Below are 23,459 nucleotides of genomic sequence, written 5' to 3'. Positions count from 1 at the left end.
TAAAATGCGACAGAAACAAAATGAAAATAAATCCAACATCATTTTTGCCGTTCCATGTGTAACGGGTGTAATAATAACTTTTATTTTATTGAAATTCCTGCTAAAATATGTGTATAGTTTTTGGTAAATGTCCTGCAATGCTGAGTCCAACAGTGCCATCTGCTGGTATGGGGTGGGGTTTGGTTTTGGCTTCTAACATGTGACCAGGAGGCGGGGTTTTGTCAGTTTAACCAGAGTACTACAAAGGTAAGACATATCTTTTGGTGCTCCACAAAATAAGTTAATTTTAAACTTTATAACCCCAGCTGACAAATCTCTCACCATGCATAGTAATGTGATTGATATTGTCAAGCTGTTTAGGTTTATTTTCGTTTTGTTTCTGTTTTACTAAATCTTAATTCCCCTTGTAGAGATCAAAGAGATCAGACCCAGCAGAAAAAGCTAATGTTGTGACTCATCCATTTGCAGGTAAATTGTACCCATTTTTATACTCATTATTGTTTTTATTCCTATTTTTCATATACATTAAAAAAAAGGATGATGTTGGTTAAAATTCAGAGTAAAGAAAAACATGTTGAATTCATTGTAAACGTTAAAAATCCACTATACGATCTCTTGTTAAAAGTATCTTGTTAAAATGCAAAGATTTATAAATGTATTGTGATATTCTAAAATGTATTTTCTGTAAAGTGAAAAGACAGCTCTTTGATATGCTTTGTTGTCAGTTTAACCAGAGTACTACAAAGAGATCAAAGAGATCAGACCCAGCAGAAAAAGCTAATGTTGTGACTCATCCATTTGCAGAACTGTAATAATAAAAACCTCATCATCCAGTCCAGCGTGAATGTGGATCTTTGGTGGGACACGTACAACGCGGTTACACATGTATTGCGTTACTCCCCAAGCCTGCACAAAATTGAGTCATTTTATTCATATTTAGTTTCTTTTGTCTTTTATTTTTTTTCAGTTTCCGATTTTATTGACACTTTTAACAGCAATTAAACACATTCACAATTTCACCATATCATATTCTAACAAGGTTTCTGGAGGTAAAGTGAAAGTGTGACATTCTACCTTTTTTTGGTTTGAACAAATTTATTGACACTAATAACAGAAAACAATCATGACAATCTCAACAGCAACTAAGCACATTCACAATATTAGCATATTTGGTATTGGAGTCATCCAAAAGTAATTGAAAGTAATCAAGTCAAAGTAACCCTACCCAACCCTGTCAGTACCTCGTCCGTCACTTTTCGTCACCCTCCCCGCTGGGTGGCAATGCAGAGGCAATGACGTCACGGCCTGCCTCTCACTCCCTTCCTGCCCGCTGTTGCTGCATCACAACAGCCGTTGCTAGCTCCAGTGGTGACCGGGGGGACCGGCTAGTCTTGTCGCCGAGTCCCTAACATTCGCGAACCTTTCACAAGTGGCTTCCAGCACGTTGGGTCATGGCCAGGCCAGAACAGGTTCTGCTCTTGGAGCCTCAACACGAACTCAAATTCCGAGGTGAGGAGGAGAAGGAGGGGAGACGGGCCCATTGGTTCGGACGGGAGGACCGTGGGACGTTAAATTAATGGCGTAATATACTCCTCATGGCCTTCTTTATTCTTATGACTCTTGAGAAGTGTGTCAAAGAAAGACATTTTTTTGCTTCGCGAATTACTTTGGGTCATAATGACAGCAGCTAACTGGGAAGCTAGCTAGATTAGCATCTAATGGCTTACATACAAGGCCCAGTTGCACATTTCCTCCTTTATGAGTTTCACTTTAAGTCGAAGACAGACTTAACATGTTATTCCTGTTTTAGGATTATAAACGCGAATAATGTGTTTGAAACGGTTACTGGTTCTAAATTCGTTTGTGCTGACGTTTCTAGCAGGTGTAGCTGGCTAACATTAGCTCGCCTTTTGATTGGTTCGCCCCAAGTCGATTTGACACTTGACAAGATGCCACATTTTCGGGATTTAAAATCTACTCTTTCCGATGATTTTATTAAAGTAAGACGTTTCCCAGCAGTACTCTGAATCCTGCTAACTTGACTATAAGTAAATCCTTATGTTATATATATATACAGTGGAACCTCGGTTCTCGACCATAATCCGTTCCAGAACCCTGTTCGAAAACCGATTTGTTCGATCACCGAAATCGTTTTTCCCATTAAAAGTAATGTAAAATCGTTTTAATCCGTTCCAACACCCTGAATGTTTACCATGAACGCGAACATGAAGCTAACCCAGGCTAATCGTAAATTCGCATTAGCGTAATCTTCCGTACGAAAGATTACGCTAACATGAACGTGTAAAAATTAAAAAAATCAGGTCGTTTACACGTAATTTAGCACCGGGGTCTCCACAAAAAGTGGTGAGCGGTTAAAGGATAAAGAAAAGAATTATGAATAGGATTTCTTACATTTGTGGTGGTCTGCAGAAGCCATGCCCTATTCCCTCGAAAGATGGGAAACCCGCACACCTTCATATTTAATTTTTGGTCGAGAACCGATTTGTTCGAACTGAGAGGCGTTCGAAAACCGAGGTTCCACTGTATTTTTTAGTCAAGTCATTTTTATTTGTATAGCGCTTAATCACAAAGAGTCTCAAAGGGCTGCACAGGTTATTGCACAGACTATTATTTCAGACTATTATTACACCATCCCCTGATCTGGAACCAACATGAGGGCAAGGAAAAACTCCAAAACCTCAACATGAGGAAAATGAATAAACCTTCAGAATGTACCGCACATGAGGTAATCCCCCTTTCAGGATGATTTAGTATTTTTTTGGGGGGGAGGAGTTTTACTTATTATTTTAGGCAGGTATACTCCAGAGCCATAGCCTGCAACCAAGGTGCACTTCAATTCTGGTCAAGTAGGGCTGCAACAAATGATTATTTTCATAATCAAATTTATCAATGAGTCGGATTTCTTAAAGACATTTCTAATGTCCTCCTTTTTATTGTTCTAAATGTTAAGACAGCCCCTTCTCAGTCCATCTAAACGTTTGTGTCGTATGACTTGATTTGCACCATTGTTTTTGTATTATTATGTGTTTAAGTCAAGTCAAGTCATTTTTATTTGTATAGCCCTTAATCACAAAGAGTTATTGCACAGACTATTATTTCAGACTATTATTACACCATCCACTGATCTGGAACCAACATGAGGGCAAGGAAAAACTCCAAAACCTCAACATGAGGAAAATGAAGAAACCTTGAGAAGGGACCGCACATGTGGTATCCCCCTTTCAGGATTACCAGACAGCAAAGGATTTTGCAATTACCAATAATACAGAGATATTGTCCACAAAAAAGTGTCCATTCCTCATTAACATAGATCGGCTGTGACAAAAATTATCAAACAAATCTGATATAATGCAAAATTACCGTATTTTCCGGACTATAAGGCACACCCAAAACCCTCAAATTGATCCAGAATTTAAACGTGTGCCTTACAATTTCATGGCGCTTTATGTACAGAAAAAAATACATAATAATAATATAATAATAATAATTTCCTTTGTATTGTCATTCTTTGTAACAATGTACACAGAACGAAATGTCGATACACCTAACCCGTTGTAGCGAGTCGATGCAGCCGCAGCCAACAGAGGGCGCCGCCATTATACCAATTAGGTATGTCTCGGCCGAGGCGCGAACCAGCGACCTCCCAGTCTCAAAGCGGGCACACTACCTGTGTCTTATCATATTTGTGCAATTATTGAGCAGTTGAAATTTAACGCTGACTATAATTTCACTACAATGGTAGCAATAACCCAGATAGTGATGTTAGTAACGCAAAATCCTAACCACCAGGCCACTATGGACATAGATGACATAGGAAAAGGCAATGCGTCAAACCTCGTCATCACACTATTTTTTTGTCACTATTGAATAGAAATGATGGAGAAATGAGAAAATAAAGTGATTAAAAATCGGTATTACATTTTGTTTCACTTCTTCTCAGCTCAAACTACTCATTGTAAGTGACCAATGTTGTTGAATGCGTGCGGCCATGCCTTTATTTTTATCTTTCAGCTATCACAGTGACTTTAATTTCATTCAACTCAGTAAAACTGCAAGCTGGGGATACAATGCTGTATTTCAGTGGTCCCCAAACTTTTCTGTACCCTGGACCGGTTTTATGTCTGACAATATTCTCATGGCCTGGCAATATTAAGATCGATAACGTGGCAACAAGACAAAAAGTAGTGTGATGAGGACATACTGTAAAATCCAAATGCCTTTTCATGTGTCATCTGTATCCCTAGTAGTCTAGTGCAGTGTTTTTAAACCAGTGTGCCAGGGCACACTAGTGTGCCACTGGAATTTGCCCAATTTTCCAAAAAAATTAGTATTTTTGCTTTCTTCAGACGAGGAACTGTAATAGTTATCCATATCAGTAGGTGGCAGTCGATTTTTATATACTTTTTATATACCAATTATCTGCTCATGAGGTAGCACACTACATTTAAAAACTTAAAAACATGTTTAACAAAGCGTATTAAGATTGCACTGTAAAAAATAAAAACATAAATAAAGCACATCATTCTTTTTTACTTTAAGTATTATTTTGTTCTTTCTATATACTAATTATCTGCTTATGAGGTAGTACAGTGAAATATTTGACATAACTTCATTCATATCTTCCTTTTCAAACATTTTCGACTGGCGGTGTGCCTCGGATCTTTTTTAGAAATAAAAGTGTACCTTGGTTCCAAAAAGGGTTGAAAAACACTGGTCTAGTGGATATAATCTAGTGCTTTGCCTGGTGCAATCCAGGTTTGATTCCCGATGCATCCAATTTTTGCTATTGTGATCAGAGATATATTTTGACTGATCAATCATTGCACAAATTTGGTACTTATTTATTTTTGGTGCAACCCTATAACATACTGAAGTTTTAATTCTATGTGCCTTGTAGTCCAGTGCAAATATGGAAATAAATATCTCAAAAGTCCAAATTTGGGGGATGAGCCTTATAGTGGGTAAGATTTGGCAACATAAAAAGGGAACCTTGCCCTTTTTTCAACATCATCAGTTATAACTGTGGTCGGGAATGTATGGCCTGCAAGCCAGGTGGGATTAAATTCACTATTTTAAAGCATTAATTGTGTTTCTACCACTAGCGACAGGAGCGGTATAGCGCTTTTCTACCTTTTAATGCTGGTAAGAAGGAATCTCACTTGTTTGTTTTTCTGAGTCTCTTAGCCAATGAGATGCATCACAATACACATGTGAGTGTGACATGTGCCAATTAACTTGAAATTTTCTCTAGCGTATAGTTTGCTCAAGTTATGAGAAAATCACAAATAATCAACAATGTGTTCGAGGACCTGAGACAAATGTTTGAAGATTTCACAGATTTTGAAGAGTCACATCTGCAAAACAGACCACTTGATTCTCAAGGTTTGAACTGTGTCGACGTTTCTTCTCGGTTGCAGTCATTTGTGAATTTATTTTAAACGACTCTGCTTACGCCTTGTTTTGAAACTATTAACCTCAACATAAATGATGGTAAAAATAAGCAACTGCAGGACAGAGACGGGGTTTAATTAGAATGTTTGTTCATATGGTGCACGGGCATTATTATTATTTCATTCATTTTATGAAATTTTTAAACATCACACAGTGAAATAGAATCCGCTGAAGAAATAGGTTTTGTCTGGAAAACAGGTTCAGGGTTTTTGTTGAATTTTTGTCTTAAAATGTATTGTGTGGCTTAAAAAAATGTTAATCTATTTTACTTTCATGGCTTATTGAGTCAAAAAGGTTGTCATGGAAATAGATATTCTATTGATGTGTCCTAATAATTTCTCAAGTTTGGTTTTCTGAAATCAGGACTTATGTTCCCAGAGGACTTTGAGGGATTTGAAGCGTGTTCACGGAAGCATAATGTTCCCATAAAAGGCATTTCAAATCATCACAAAATTAAACGTCGAACATTGATTCCACAGGGACACATTTAATTGAGTTATAAATATTAAATAATAATTCATTTATGACAAGTATATCCTGCTGTTAAAATATAACCACAAAAAACGGATATTTACCAACGCATTTCTTTCTGAGCATGCATGAGAAGTAATGCCCGTTCATACCATTTTTGGAACATGCCACTCATCATTGCTGAAAAAGCAAAATCGCCTTGCTCTATATTGTTAATCACTCATTTGCATCATGAAAAACTATAAGCTATAATTAAAATAGTAAAGTTAGTGGAATATTAATATTTCAAAGTTTCTCAATCTATTAGCAAAAACAATTTTTTATTCCAGGTATTATTCTTATTTTCTTTTTCGGAGCTTTTCAGCTTCACACGGGGGAAAAAAACGATCCAGTTAAATAAAATAACAGAATAAAGACAAGCATGAACAATATTACTAAAAATAACCGAATTTTATCCACCAAAGGAACACAATTTTTAGTGTTTTTATTATTTGCTCTGTTCTTAATTTTGTATTATGTCTATGCTCATCTCGTCCCTTTCTGACCTTTTAAGTACTTTACAACATTAGAGCTTTAGTGGGACAGATGTATTTTGAGCTCCAATTTATGTAAACAGATATGCAGTGCTGAACAAGGCAATACATCAGATCACATCATCAGACTAAAGACTAAAATATCCTTATTACACGTTTCAGCGTTAACAAGTGGATGTCGAAAGGTCACAGAAACTTAATGTTTAAAAAATATATCATTATTTTTTAGTACTTAAATAGCTCTTCATAGTGTCAATAAATTTGTTCAAACCCCCCCCCCCCCCAAAAAAAAATAGCTCTTCATAAAGGTTTTAAAGAAGGTGTACTTAAGTCTCAGTTTCCTTGTTGTTTTGAATGTGTATATGTTTATATAAATAGCCATGTAATCAATTTAGCATAGCTAATTGTTATAGACTGAGACAAAACGATAGCTTTGAAATGTATAGAACGGAATGGGACACCCAGCAGACGTGTTAAAACTACCTAAATTAGGTAATGTTCACACTGATAGAATTTTCTTGGCAAAAGGCACCCATATATGCCTTTAAAAAAAATTGCAGTCCAAATCGCCCAATTAAGACTGTTTTCAAATGTGACCTGGGATGCTTACATCGGTGGTCCTAGTGCCGCAATGTGACACAGCGGTTCTAAATGGCCAGGTTGTATATATCCAACCTATACATTATAAAAACTCCATTAAGCACATGCAGATGATCGTGATAGTCGACCCTAATCATCAAAGTTGTTTTGAATAATAGTGACTATTGTTTAGATAAATAAATGTCTTCTTGAAAAATGAAGATTTATGTAGGCTATTGTTGTCATACAACGCGGATTGTTCATTTATTAGTTGCAACAAGGGTGTGACGCTACCTGAGATCAAAAAGCGTCACACGATTTTCCTAAAAAAAGTTGAATGTCTCTTTCTCCAGCGCTTCTCTCTATTTATTGAATGATTAAAAAAAAATTGAAATAATGTACTTGTTGTGTGAAAAGTTTAAAATGCGAGACATAAATAAATATCCCATTTAAATCTGGTGCTATAGTATTAGTAGTATACTACAGCAAGATTAGTCACTTCTCATAGAGAATTTTTTAATATTCTATTCATTCATTTTCTCCTTTACCATTTGAGTATATGACCCCCTACTTAAGAGCTTACTTACTGCAACATCAGTTCTAGAAATGTTAGCACTTCCAAAGTGTTTAACTTTGTCTGTAGCGATCAAGGTTGTGAACTCTACTCAGGGAATGATGTTAAAATTTAAGCTGAAAGACAAGAACTTGTTGTTTTATTTCTCGTACATTTCATACAAACCGGTATTTAAAGGAGAGGGGACTCTCATCATTGTCCAATTTTTTTTTTTGCATTTATTGAATTGCAGCTATTCCATAAACATTAGGAAATGTGAACATTCCATAAATATAGAATATAAGAAATGAGAAAAAAAAATCAATAAGTGTTTTTTAAAGACAACAATGACATGTTCCCTTCGGGGATGAATAAAGTATCTGTCTATCTATCTATCTATGTTCATATTCTCAGTCATTTATCTTTTGGTTATTCAATATATTTGAAGATGTGAAAACCTCTAAAGATGAAGTACAGTTACTGATCAAGCCCATTTCTTTGTTAAGCAATTTTACTTTACTGTCCTATACAAAAACAGTATATCTTTCCTCATACAACCATTTAACATTAAATTAAATAATCACGTGATGTGGTGTATTATGAGTTGTTATTTTACCTATCACCACCCTTGGACTGTGTTTGTCCAAATATGACATAGTGACCATCTGAAAGCCCTATGTCGCAAATAGCTGTATCTGCTGAGTTTGGTAGTACACAGTTGCACACAAAATCAAATTCTAGTACTCACTATGATTGTGGCTACGATTCTTGTGATTTTGATTTTTTTCTCAATGTCTGGACCTATGTGAACTACGGAGTGCTGTTGCAGTGCTGTTCGGTTTTTGAAATATACCTTTATCTTTATTTATCATGGCCTCGCTCTTGAAAGGTGACTAATATACTCAGTGTTTTTATCCATCTGGATCTATATTTCACTCAGCTTTTCTGCACTCTTTTTTTGTCAGACTGAAATAACCCTTGTTATGATAAGTCAAATTGATGGTACAATAGGCGCTGTCAAGCTTGCTTACAGCATCTTGTCCAAACCAGAAGCATAACTAGAAATGCATTGGTGAAGGTCTGAATAAACGTATTATTTTAGATTCAATTATGTGCTTGAGGCAACTCAAATTGTTGTGATCATTTCATTGTAGATGCACCCTGATCTTGTAGCTTGCATTTGCTCAGTTAACCAGAGTTAACAAGTACATTTCTTTGACTCTTGTTGAACCTTGTGTGAAGACTTTGCTGTAAGTTTCCTCTTCTCTCGTAGGTCCATTTTCTGATGTGGTCACGACCAATCTCAAACTCTCCAACCCTACGGACCGGAATGTGTGTTTCAAGGTGAAAACCACTGCACCACGTCGGTACTGCGTGCGACCAAACAGTGGAATCATCGATGCAGGCACCTCCATAAACGTCTCGGGTAAATGCAATTACTGTTGTATGGAAAACTGGATTACAGTGTGGCTCTAACTGAAAATCCTATTTAAGGAATATATCAGATTTTAATGAACCCCTATTCAGTAATTGTTTATGTTCTTCAAGCACTGATGTAACCAATCAATTTATACAATGAATAAATCCATGAAACATGAATATGAGAAATTTAAAATGTTTAATTACGAATTATTAGCCTAGGTTTATTATTGATCTGCATTGATTTAAATGAGGCTCATTTCCAAATTTTCGTCTTGCTTTTGTCAACATGTGTTTTGTTCATGTAATGGTGGATGGACCTAACTCATTGCTAATGCAGTTTCTTCAATGTAGCATTACTGTACCGCTAGTGTTATCAAATATGCGTGTGTTTAGAGTCCATACATGCTACCTGACCCAACACTTCAGACATCACACAGTGCAATAGCAGGCATTGATCAGCAGTGGGCGACAACAGTACACGGTCCTTATAATGATGTACTGTAGTGTCCTGTTGCCTCATTTTTTTGATTCGAGAGGGAGAGAGAGGGGTAATCTTAAACTAAGAAAACTATATAAAATGGGAACAGGAAAAATAGACCCCCTAAGTAACAACCAATATGTATTTTGTTGGAGCTACTGTTGCTTGTGGCACACTGGCCGTATGCCCTACAATGCAAAATGTCTCAGCAGAGTCACCAAAGAAATAAATGAAACACAAGTAGCACAGTTTAAGCCCAAGTGGTTTTTTAAAACAGGCTCTGCAGGCAGAACAATAAGGAAGCCCAGGGGTATTGAAAGATCCATATTGGACCAAAAAAGATAGTCAGGAGCAGCATGTTTTTGGTTGATTTTGGTATTTATATACAATATAAATGTTGAATACCCAACTAGGATACTGGTAAATTAATAATTAACATTTAGGTTTTCCAAATGAAAAATACAACAATTAGTTGTAGAACACAATACAAAGATGTTTGTTTTTGAAGTTCTTTCTGATATTTTAAGACATTACAGACCCTCTGGAATCACAGACAATTTTAAAATGACGATATCTCTCGTTTAAAATGCCGTTGCTGATTTTTTTTTCCCTGAACTTTGCTCTAAAAGCTGATTTTTTTTGTTTGTGTGTGAGTTAACCCATTTTATACCCAGCCTGCTGGTTTTCACAGATTAGTCACACAGCAAAATCTTGTTTCAGGGTGGTATATGCGGCCCTTGAAAATAGGGAGCACTTAGGCCACGGGAATTTAAGAAACCAAATACGCCAACAGAGATGTATCACTTGCCAACACTTTACTTTTTGTTGGCGCGTAGTTGGTGCCGACTCTGCAAAGTATAATTTGTTTTCATAATACTCATATTTGCCATTGCACACTCCTTGTTGAGGATAAGTGGGTAGATTTTTTTGTCATTGTGGTGTTTTTTTGCGGTCAGTGCCTATTTTTATTGGCAAGACAAAAATGGTCAGTTTCTCCTCTCATGATGATTTATCAACTCAAAATTATTTGTCCTTTTTTAGGCGCTCAAGTCTTCCCTCTAAGCTGTGCACGTGCGCAATTTTGCATTGCCCGGACCTTCTCATCGCACGATAAAATCAATCCTTCGCATAAAAATTTAGGGCTCGAAATATAAAAATTCATTTACTATCAAATTAGGCAAAAATGACTGCATAGAAGCAAAAACAACGCAGTTTCCCTCTGCGGTGGTTCGTCGCAATATTTTTAAGTAAATGAAAGCAAGCATGTACGTGCGCTCGAGTTATTGCGAGAGAGAGATGGCATGGTTAGTTGACGGATGGTGGAGTAGTTCGCCTTTTAAAAAAGATATATCATTTTCTTATCACTAAAACATCAAAATATAGAGGCAATTGTGGTTTACCTGCACAGTTTGACGACGTAGGTACGGACTTTTCTTACCTACATGTCTGCGTCAATGTTGCTGTGCAAGTTTCAGTCTTTTTTTTAAAGAATCATCTCTTTTGGCTTAGCTCCCCTAAAAAGTTTTTAAAAAACATAAATCTAATTTAAAATTTGTTGTAAAAACCAGACATTTGTGGGCCTTGCAACTATTGAAAAGTCAATAATACATTAGCCAATTCATTCAAATTTGAAAACTAACAACCATAACATTCGGACTACAGAGAGCACCCGGTTATAAGCCGCACCCGGTACATTTATAAATGGGAAAAAACATTTTGTACATACATAAACCGCATCTTGCTATAAGCCACATGTGCCCATATTGAAACACAAGATATTTACAAAGAAAGACGGCACACAGTGTTTTAATAATATACTGTACCTTAACTCCTTAACTTTTTGATGAACAAATAACGTGTCTGTATGTTGTCACCAGTCACTGAAATCTGTCATGCCACATACTGTATCATTGGAAAGCTTAAAATCTTAGGATTCAAGAAATGCTGACCATTTCAAACTATAATTATCAAAAAAACATCATCATTAGTCTGAAATAAGATCCCTGAAAACGATAAAGCTGGCGAAACTCACCATTACCTCCCCTGGCCATCTTTATTTTCTCGGAATGTCTGCAAAAATGTTTTTGTTACATCAAGGACAATCAATAGAATCCAACTGTTACATTTATTCCAAAACACACAATAATGCCGACATATGCAGGGATCAGAATTTTCCGCGGATCCGCGGATTTCCGCTGTTTTTGAACCCCAAAGGTCATTCCCGTAAATCGTCTAAATTCGATGAGAAAATATTTTGGGGGGGTGAGGTATGATACGTGACTGTTTCATCACCCCAAGTTAGCAGTTAGAGATCGCGAGAAAGATCTGCAAAAAGAAGCGCAGCGCATTAGATCTATAACACACAACAAATAGATCGACTCCTACCATTGGTCGATAGGTTCGCTGATAACCAATAAGCGGAGCTTTTGTTCAGAGCATTGGCTTTCTCAAACATAGCGCTCCTTCCGGTCTTTTCAAACGGTGAAATGAGTGTTTGAAAAAGTAAATATGAAAATACTAAGAAAAGAAGACGAGGCTTTTGTCTCCGAGATTGATAAAGGAATCAAGAATAAATTTAAGTGGTCATGGCTGGAGAAGACTGTCACAGACTGACATGTATTTTCTTTAAGCATGTTCAGTTTGTGCATTCTATTTTCAAATTAATGATGAATGGTTATTAATGTATATATTTTCATATATATTGTTGATTAGTAGCTAAATACAAGGTCCATCTTCATCATCAAAACACAACAACAATGGTGATGGTTGTAACATTGTAATCCCCCAATTGTTTTAAACATCTTTAAACTGAAAAAAATACATGGTTTCTGTTTTGTTGGATTTAATTCATTCTAGTGCAATTTTCACATAGCAAAAAAGATAAATGCTGTTGGCTTCAGGGGGGCGAAGCCCCCCTGAGCCCCCCACCGGGCTCCGCCCTAGACCTGGCCTGTATTTCAGCTGAAAATGAAAATCTCCATTCTGATCCCTGCATATGAATAGAAATCCACCTAAAACATTTCTGCTTCGCTGGACGTTGCTTCTTGTAATCCGTTTGTTTCGCCACATTGTTTCCGTTTATGAATGAACAGGCTTGTAAAATTTTTCCCAATATGGTTTTCAATGACGAGGGTCTGTTCATGCTAATTTTATTCATGCACAAAGCACGAAGTTGCATTAAACTTGCGTTTTCCTTCACACATGTATTCCACCTGTCTTACTCTTACCTTTACTGCTTGGGCTCCCCTGGTGGCCATTAGAAAAAAATGCATCTTTGCATTAGCCACAGGGTTGAAAGCTTGGAGAAAAAGTTGCAAAATGTAACTCTTTTGATGTCAATTTTTTTGGACATGTTTGATAATTATTTGGTTGCCACACTTGGGATTGATGTTGCTCACCGTTATTCCAGGCAACGCTCGGACCCGTGGAATCTTAAAGGAAACAGTAAATCTAAATTTGATTTTACTTTTTTTAACCTTTTAGTGGTTCTATTTATCATTAATGTGCCGACTAGCGACAGCTAGTGCCCAATCCTGCCTTCCTATGTTACCTGCAATTAACCTGTGCTTTATAAATGATGGGCCACTGTGGAATAAAGGCCCTAAATCTTCTAAATAATAAGTAAGTCTGTTCAAAACATTTGTGTCTTAACAGTTGGGTATTTTTAATAACTCAACCTCTTCAAATTCTTGGAGTTTTGGTTAAGGACCTTTTAATGTGATACTGTATTGCCCGAATAATTTACACGGTTTCTTGCCTCCCGTTCTCCTGTGGCGTCCCCTCGGACCAATGTTGGATTGCTTTGTAAATTGGTTCTGATTGAAACAGGACATTCTCAATCTGTTCATGGTGTGTGTTTCTGCTTTATGATATTGAGCCGCCCTGATGGTTGTAACAGTGTGCTCCATCTCTGATTGAAGGAGAAATGGCATGTCCCCCAAGTAAAACCCCCTTGATGGTTTCACCGGCTGAATCATTAGTAGGCCATTTGATTTGGGAGAAAGCCACAAAACAGGATTTTCGGACATAGATGTCCAATACGTGTCTAAATTACAACCAGATTTTTCAACGAATATGGTCATAGGAGAAATGATCTCTCCATTAGCAAGAATTTGAGTCATCCGCTGTGCAATGCCAGAATCATCTTAGGATGGTAATATCTGTAAATCATTGTTACAGTTAAAAAATCTCTTCTCAGCCCTTGGAACAACATCAAATAGTACACCACGATCTGTTGTGGCCATCACTGGGAATTGTATACCAGCGCAGCACCTGCTTTTTGTTAGAGGGATATGCTTAGAAAGGGAGGGGGGGGGGTTTCAGGCGTTGAAGCTGTTGGAAAGATTAACCTCACAGGGAAACTATAGATCTATCACTGTTTCACTGTCATGGTATCATTAATGTGGAGTTAAATTAAACTCACCAGCTATATTGGGGTGGCGGGAGGAAGGTTGTGGAGGGGGCAAGTAAGCTCATTCTATCCCATCCAGTTGACTGACCTGTTTTGAGACTGAATAATCAAATTGAAAATGCTGACCACATTTAAAAATCATCCTACATGTGACATTCAGACACAATTGGGTTGGACAGTCACTGATGATAAAACTTGAAATCTGCATCTTATTAGAGCATTCGCTAAAGTGCATTGTTGCAAAGCATTCACCCCTTTGTTTCAAAATCTTGTATATGGTCATTTGGCTATAGAGATAAGAAAAAAGATAATCCAATCTTTACATTTTGGGATTTTTCCGGAATGAAACCAATTTACGCATGGTCATGGGCTCTGCGGGAGCAGAATATGGAATGTACTGCTTTTTTGTATGGATAAATGAATGTCTTTTATTGTCATTATACAATAGTATAACGAAATTGGAGGGTTTCTCCTTTTAGTGCAAGTAAAACAAATTAAAAAGTTAAAAATGTGAACAAGGGTAAAAACTATATGATATGTAATGAATCTGCATATTCTCATTGGCAGTTGTACAGTACATTGTGCTCATGGACGCTGTAGAACGCCAATATCGGGAGCCATATCTGAGTACTTTGAACGAAATCCAGTACTGGTTCTGGGGCTGATATCGGACCAACACCCCTACTAAATACTGTATATTATTCTACAGTTGTGCCAATTGAGCAAAAAAAAAAAATACACCTCTGTGCAAACTAATTAATTTGTGATGTTTATTGTTCTGCTCAGAATGAAATTTCGCGAAACAATATCATCAGTCTACTCTAAACAGCTCGATAGTTAACGTCCATTTAAAATCACTAAAGTGCGTAAAATCCAATATTTAAAAAGGCAAATAATGACGTCAAAGTGGAATTATAAACTTAGATCTGCATTCTTATTCACTGTTATAGAATTTACCCAAAATAATTAAAATTGCTCATAGCTTGGTGTTCAGCGGGCAGAGTGTTTCACTTTTTGTATGTTGTGTCTTCTAGTCATGCTGCAGCCGTTTGACTACGACCCTAATGAGAAAAGTAAACACAAGTTCATGGTTCAGTCCATGCTCGCGCCTCCAGACATGACTGACATGGAAGGAGTGGTGAGTGTGTTCATTGTAACACTATTAGTAAGATTAATGGCTTAATTGTCAGTTGACGTGGTTAGTCAATCTTTGATGTCTATCCTGATTGCATGGATTTTATTGACATGGGTTAATGCGTGTCTCTTCTCTGTCTGTTGGTTTCCTACCCATAGTGGAAGGAGGCAAAGCCAGAGGATCTCATGGACTCCAAACTGAGGTGTGTCTTTGAGATGCCATTGGAGAATGAAAAGACAGTAAGTGCATTTTTGTTGGCTCGAGGACGTTTATATTTCTTTGCACACCGTGTCAACATTTGTGTCTTTTTCTTCTTCTGAACCCAACTACTCTATATCGAATCAAATTAAAATTGATTTCTCTTGCAATTTTCAGGACGGAATTGAATTTACTGCATATGAAAAAAAGTCAAAATGTATTTCTGTAGCACTTTTTAGGTCTCAAATTGCAATTCAATGCACAATAAGAACATAAAAGCTCCCATCTCCCCTTTTTTCTACCCAACAACCCGGGATGCCTAATACAGACACAAACACAATGGTTAAAACAAAATAAATCATATTAAAAAAAAGTTATCAACAACCTACCTGTGCAGAAGCGCCCGAAATGAGGAAACACTGAATTTTACAAGAAACAACGAGAGAGCTAAAAGGTAAAAGTGTGAAATAGAAAGTAGAAAATAGTGCTTTGAGCCTCCTCTTAAAATGGTTAATGGTTCCCACAGACTTGATGTCCTCTGGCAGACTTTTCCATGGGCAAGGAACAAAGTTGCTGAATTCTGCCCTACCTTAGGATTTGGTCTTCACCCTACGAACAGTTAACAAACCACTGCCAGAGGACCCAGCGACCGCAAGGACTAATAATAAAATTTGATCAGACAAACAAGATGGCCCAAGACCGTTAAGACACAGAAAAACGACTAAAAGTACTTTAAAATCAAATTATATGAGCCTCATGTCAGCACTGTGATATGGCTCTGGCCTGCATGATTGGCCTGGTATTTGATACTTAAAAGCCAGTGTCATCATGCCTGTGATATTTTCTTCTCTACTATGAATAGAAGTTGTGGTTTACCATTTTTTGCACCAAGTTCTACCATGTTTTTTCTTCTCAAAAAACATATTTTCACTCATATTGATGTTTGTGAATTTGAAATAGGTTTTTACAACATTTGGAAACAGTTCCAAAACACATATTTGGTGCATACTGTTACATTTTTTATCACCCATATTTGTGCAGTTTATAGTAATGCTGGCAGCATCATGCTTTGGGGCTAACTGCCTTGTCAAGCTGAATGGAAATTTGTTTGACTACAAATCCCAATTGGTATTGGCACAAAAACTTTGGCTTTTGCTATTTAGACGTCAGTTAGAAAAATCCCACTCGAGCGAATGTTATTTAAATGCATTCGTGAAGAAATATTAGAATTGGTGGCGGGGATTTTCTCATGTTCACCTTGAGTTAGCTTGTATCCCAATTTAAAAGGGTTGCACACTTCTACTGCCATATTATTGTTTTTTTTTTCCATCTTAATCACCCTCTCAAAATAGGAAGTTTTGTCTTATAATACATATGTACATACTCCTTAACGGTTCTGAAAATATTTATCTTGGGCCATTGTTTATGTACCAGATAAAGTGGCAAGGGTTGGGTAAAATACTTTGTTATTGAAAAAGTGTTGCCTGTTTTTCCTGAACTGTCAATTGGATAACACCTATAGTTGATTGTTGACCATTTGCCAATGTCTTGGTTCTGAATGTATCAGCAACTGCCGATTTACTACTCCTCTCATTTTTGTGTAATAGCATGAGATGGAGTCAAACAAGATATCCTCCAGCTTATTGAAGTCTGAGTCTTCCTCTTTGTCAACCAAGTCGATGAGCTCCGCCTTGGATGATGGAGAGGTAAAGAAGATCATGGAGGAGTGCAAAAGGCTCCAAATGGAGGCTCAAAGGCTACGGGAAGAGAACAAGCAGATCAGGGTGAGTAAGGGGTCTAGGAAAACATGTCGGACTGTTTCCATTAAATTAACAAATACATTTTATGTTTCTTAGTTCAACAATATTTGGTTGGACTAAATTAAGTACAGTGGTACCTCTCGGAAGCTTAATTCTTTCCAGGATTGTGCTCGTAGCTTGAATTGCTCGTGTGACGAGCAAATTTTCTAGATATGAAAATATTTAATACTAATTAGTCTGTTCCTCTCCTCCCAAAAGCATACAAGTGAACACTAAACAGCTATGAAACACATCCTCCTGATCACTAAAACACATTTAAACTGTAATTTAAAAAAATACAATAAGATAAATAGGATGACATTAACAGAAGAAAAATGTGAGTCTATTGTGGGCGTGGAAATGAATGTGAGCTTGGTTCAGCGGAAGGGGGTGTTGCAAGTAAGAGTCACAGAGAAGGCATACCTCTAAACCCATACGTTTTCTGTATTTTATACCTAATACCCCCTAGTATTTAAGATTAAAGTTACTGTGAATGAGCGTACACATACAAAAATTTACAGCAATTTTTTGTTTTGTTTATTTTTTGCCTCTAGTAGTTTTCATGCGCAAACTAAACCAGGTGATGCTGTTACAAGCAGTGAGGTGTCTTTAGTGGTAGCCTCTGGAACGGCTCATGAACCGGATTTTCCTTACGAAGAACGATCAAGATTTTTGTTAAAAAACAAAACCTTGTTTACAGTAGTCCCTCGCTTTCCGTGGGGTTAGCGCTCCAAAAAGGTCCCACGCAAGTTAAAACCCAGAAGTAAAAAAGCGTTACTTAATTATTATATGCTCTATTACTCTATTGTACATTGAACCCTAAGAACAAACCCAATTTACGGGTTCAAGTATATGATATACAAATACTGTACTTTACAAACTTTAATATTTTTTTACAAATAACCTATGTACTATCAAATTTTTTTTATAATGATATATAAAGTTTTTTGAACACTGGCATTAAGGACACTATACATAATGTGGACGCTGGTTGGAAACCCAAAAGTTGAGACATTTTGGGACAAACAACCCTCCCACCCAAAAAAGCGTCGAATAATAATTAAAGCCTTATTAAAGGCTTTTAAGGAAAGAATCAACTACTGCATTTATATCAATTTGAAAATGTTAAGAATGTGTTGTGTAAGGCCTTTTACAGAAACCATTTATTTTTCTATCATCAACCATTTTTAAAAAAGTGCTTGGGAGCCAATAGGCTCCAAAACAAGTTTAGCTAGTCGAGAAGTCCATCTTTATTGGTGACAGAAACCATCTCCCTCAGGCCTTTTGGTGCTTTTACCAGTCCAAAGCGTTTTGTTGACATGATGGCTGTAAGAGAAACTTTAAACTGAAAAACGTTTTTGCATACATAATATAGGTTTGTCAAGTGGTCTTATGTGAACAACTCGGACCTCAACATCATTGCTGCACAGGCAGAAAGCAAATAAAGACTTTTGGGAGGACAGTTTAGCCAATCAGAGTGCAGACCACAATGCACGATGAACATCTGTGAAGTAGCAAAACCGTGATAAGAAACCGCAATACACAAGGGAGTATTGCACCAAAATTCTCGTAGTTAGAGGTGCTCATTTGAAGAGGTAGTTAGACGTACGTCAAAAATTAAAGAGCTTGAAGTTGCTTAAAGGTTGGCACTGGTCACCTTTTCCAAGGTTTGACAAACACTATGGGATATCTAAGGGACCATCTCTTTTTCCCATGTCCGCAATCTCATCTTCTCTGGAATATGATGGCCCATCCATCACTCGACACCCGCTCACACACCCTTTTTATCTTCAGGAGGATGACGGCCTGCGGATGAGGAAGCCCAACGTCATGTCCTCCCAGCACTCCTCGTCCATCCTGAAGAAAGAGGAAGGGCTAAGCGCCCGCTCAGCCGCCCTCATCATCCTCTTCTTTTTGTTGGGTGTCATCGTGGGCAAGATGGTTTTGTAGGGCGCCGCTCCAGTCGAGTTTGGGTTGGGCAGGGCCGCAGCATGCTTTTTTCCTTGGGGGATGAAATCAAACGCAGGGGATTTGTGAGAGCTTGTGATGCCATATCTGCTGGAAAGGGGGATGTTGTTGGAAGCAGGGCGTTTGGATGGAGCCTCATTTATAGTACCACAAAAAAAGAAGAAACTAAAGTTGACACAAGGGTAACAAACAACGACAAAAAAATCACCATCTTCTAAACAAGCTGTTACAGGTGTCACCGAAATCCCCACATTCAAATCGTTTATGTCCCTTTTCACCCAAGTCCGCGAGGGACGTAGCAGAGAATTTGTGTTTGGTGTTTTTTCTCAATGAGTAACTTCTTCCTCACCTCCACTGTTGTAGTTTGTCGCAAGAGGATCGATCCTTCCACCTCAAAACCCCTTTTGGATAAGTTTTGTAGGTCATCACCCAGACAGGAAGGACTCACTTAAATCCAATTTCATTGCAACATTGATCGGTGTGCAAGAAACTCTATGGTGAACCCTTTTAATTTCATCTTTCCAAATCACTGCATCACTTGAGTGGAGGGGATCTCCGGCACATTGCAGGTGTTCACATTCGACTTGTATCTTGACTTTCTGGAATCTAACTGCTTTTACAATGGTGTTAATTGTGCCATTATTTGGTTGTAGGTTTGGACACATATTTTTTTCTGATCTTTTTATTTCCTTTAGGTTTTAAGACTTTCCTCATTTTCTTGTCAATATTTTAAGATTTGAAGGTGTCGAGAGGTAAAACCAGCTCCAGATTTTGTTTTTTGGTGGGCGTCTGCTGATATTCACCAGACCAACGTTATGCCTTGTGACCTGTTTGGGCAAGTTTGTTTTTCCTCAGGCTGATACGAACATACACATATTTGTATGCACATAACACGCTTGGGAATGCACACACACGAAGGTGCGATGCAGAAATGGTTATTTTGCTTCCGTGGCAACACGTGACAACACAATGTCTGGAGCCTTTCCACAGCTTTTCCTACTGAGCCAGACACGTTTTTTTTTTTCTGTCCGGGCACCTGTAAGTAAGTCTGCAAACGGTCTTCTGTCAGATCAGATACTTTCAATTAATTCAACTTCACGGACCCCCCCTTGATTGTGTACATTTTCACTGCAGCTCTGCATTTGTTCCGTCATAACTTGCTTGTCCACGTTTGAAGTTGTGCTGAATGCACTAAGGTGAAGTGTGGGATTATTTTTGACCAAATTAAAATAGCTAATGTTCAAAATGCTTTGTTTGATTTCCCAAAAAATGCGTAATATGAAATGAGAATAATCGAGGTGATTTTTATTTGAAGGGCGTGTATTTCTCACCTTTTGTGCTTGGTGGTTGGTTTGAGGATGACTTGCTAAGAGGAGGGCTGAGCAGATCTAAGATCAACTCAATATTCAGAATGTCGGACCTGCATCATATAGTATTTGCTGAAGAAGAAAAAAGTATTTTTCACTCAAGCATGGTAACGGCTGACACAAGGAAAATACCACAATTTAACCAGTATATTATATAAAATAAAAAAATCCAAACTGTACCACTATATCCTGCCACGGCACACCGCCAAGGTACAAGTAAACTGTGCCACCGTTGGCAAAATTTCATGTAAATACTTGTTGATCCAGGAAAGACACTACAGTGACCATCACCTGAAGCAGTTGGCAACTGTTTTGTATGTATGTAAACAAATAAGTCTATTTGAAAAGATTAAGAAAATGATGAATATTCCTCGTCAAGTAGTCTCTCTGGTGTATAAAGGCAAATTCCCATCTGGTTGGACTATGTAGCATCTTAATAAATTAAAGATATTAAAGTCCCGACTTGGCTGCGTGTTGTCATTTCCTGTGTCTGCAGAATACACTGGGTTGTATTTTATTTGCATCTAATTATCACATTGCTATCACATTTCTGTTGGAAAGTCAAAAGCAGTGTTGACATTTTTTGTTTTACGTTTTTTTTAATGAGATTTGGCGCCCGTGCAGAGAGGAAAAAAATGCAATTGTGTCTTAGATGCTCTTATAATGTATTGTGTAGTTAAAAGAACGGTTATTTATCATTGTTCACGGGTTTTTGTTTAGCAGTAGTGAAGTCATAAAATAGGGTTTATGTAATAACATTTAGTGACTATCCCATAGATCTGTGATTTTCAACCACTGTGCCGTGGCACACTAGTGTGCTGTGAGAGCTCATCCAATGTCACTTTTTAAAATTTTATAAAACATTTGAATCATTTTCTGCTAATATTATTTCATTGTCAAGGTTCTGTGTTGTAAAAACTGGGGTTATTATAAATTATATTGTAACAGGGTTGGGTAGGGTTACTTTAACTGGATTACTTTTGGATTACTCCAATACCAAATATGCTAATAAAAGACAAAAGAAACTAAATATGAATAAAATTACAAAATTTTGTGAAGGCTTGGGGAGTAACGGAACACATGGAACGGCAAAAATGATGTTGGCAAGCTGTTTGGATTTATTTTCATTTTGTTTCTGTCGCAGTTTATGTTCGTTTTGCCGGAGATCAAAGCCAGGAGAGAAAGCTTACCACGTGTTGTGAGTCATCCTTTTATTCATATTTAGTTTCTTTTGTCTTTTATTATCATATTTGGTATTGGAGTAATCCAAAAGTCATTGAAAGTAATCCAGTTAAAGTAACCCTACCTACCTACCCACCTACCTACCTACCTAGGTCATATCCCTCAGGAGGGGTGACCGACAGTGAGACAAACACATACAATAACAAAGAAAATAAAAGGGAAAAAAACACACAAAAATCTTTGGACCATGGCCAACCCAATTGCCCAAACACCCAAACAAGTTAAGCACCTCGGCACCCAAGTTGGTCATGCTTTCGTCCCTCCAGATGAAACGGGACACCAGAAAGCGGCCATGTCACTCAGGTCAGGGTGACACAACACACTCTTGTTCAACAGCAGGGCCTGACAGCTTTCACTGGTTTACCCCTGCCGCAAAACAAAATTATTAAACGAAGATTAACTTGTAACTTCCCATTCAACACCTTAAACCATGTAAGAGTATCATTTATGTTGACTGTTGAACATAGTCTTGCCCATTGTTCAGTAAATTGACTCTGGTGTTTCTTCTTTTAATTTCCTCACTCATCAAACCTCCAACTAGTGCAGTAGCTTTTCTTCACAGTATAAGTGCCATAACGTAACTAAAATTTCAAATACCGTGAGCTGATGGCTTCATGAAGCGATGTGGCAGGTAGGACAGTCCTGTGTTCGGAGAGCTTGATAGAAGTCACGTGTCACGGCACCAATGTAACCACGGTGTACGTGTCCCACCAAAGATCCACATTCACGCTGGACTGGATGATGAGGTTTTTATTACAGTTGCTGCAAATGAATGAGTCACAACACAACACGTGGTAAGCTTCTCTGCTGGCTTTGATCTCGTTGGCAGCTCGTTGTAGACTGCCCAATACATTTCAAAGAGCTTTCTTTTCAGTTTACATAAAATACATTTTAGAATTTCAACCATCACACTACATTTTTACATCCATTTTAACAAGAAATCATATAGTGTTTTTTTAACGTTTACAATGAATTCAACATGCTTTTCTTTAAACAGAATTTTAACCAACATCATCCTTTTTTATATATATGAGAAAATAGAAATAATAATGAGTATAAAGAACGGGTACAATTTAATGAATGAGTCACAACACGTGGTTAGCTTCTCTGCTGGCTTTGATCTCTATAAGGGGAATTAGCATTTAAGCAGAACATGCAACGTCCGGCAAAACTAACATAAAAGGCGACAGAAACACAACAAAAATAAATCCAAACAGCTTGACAACATCAATCACATTACTGTGCATGTTGAGAGATGTGTCAGCTGTGGTTTTAATGTTTGAAATTAACTTTTTTTGCGGAGCACCAAAAGATCGTGTCTTACCGTTGGCAGCTCGTTGTAGACTGCCAAAAACCCCCACATTCCTGTCGCAAAGTTTAAAGCCAAACCAAACCTTACCCCATACCAGCCGGTGGCCCTGTTGGACTCATCATTGCAGGACACTTACACAAAAACTATACAACATATTTCAGCAGGAATTTCAATAAGACAAAAGTTACATATATATGTGATCGGGCAAAAACTAGAAAGGTACACTTCAACACAGCCACATAGTATCCCATCAAGCCGCCTCCAGTAATAATGATAGTTTCTTGCATATTTGGCATATGAGTACTTCATGAAAACAAGCTGATCCCAGTGGTAAGCGTTTATTTTCTAACCGAGTGAGAGTCAAATGTAAAACAAGCATACTTCTCTTTCTTTTTTGCAGCCACCTTCAGGTGTGGTCCACACAAATCACACACTTTTGGATCCTATCACACATTTTCCTTTTGAGACGACAGAGAGAACAATTTTTTTTAAACAGACCTGCGGGTTCAAAAAAAAAGG

General features: G+C 37.5%; 1 protein-coding gene across 1 annotated transcript; it reads left to right on the top strand.

Moving 5' to 3' along the window:
- Positions 1 to 1,286: 1,286 nt before the first annotated feature.
- vapb (VAMP (vesicle-associated membrane protein)-associated protein B and C) lies at positions 1,287 to 20,848 on the top strand. The gene is made up of 6 exons (XM_088339015.1): positions 1,287 to 1,509; positions 8,882 to 9,034; positions 14,954 to 15,057; positions 15,213 to 15,293; positions 16,860 to 17,036; positions 18,846 to 20,848. The coding sequence occupies exons 1-6, from the start codon at positions 1,452 to 1,454 to the stop codon at positions 18,999 to 19,001; spliced, it is 729 nt and encodes a 242-aa protein (XP_088195141.1). The 5' UTR covers positions 1,287 to 1,451; the 3' UTR covers positions 19,002 to 20,848.
- Positions 20,849 to 23,459: the final 2,611 nt, after the last annotated feature.

Source organism: Urocampus carinirostris, chromosome 6 (genome assembly GCF_059441175.1).
Source record: "Urocampus carinirostris isolate Australia breed hairy pipefish chromosome 6, RoL_Ucar_1.0, whole genome shotgun sequence".
In the NCBI taxonomy this organism is placed as follows: Eukaryota; Metazoa; Chordata; class Actinopteri; order Syngnathiformes; family Syngnathidae; genus Urocampus; species Urocampus carinirostris.
The sequence above is the reverse complement of the archived record's forward strand: the minus strand, read 5'-3'. Positions and strand labels throughout refer to the sequence as shown.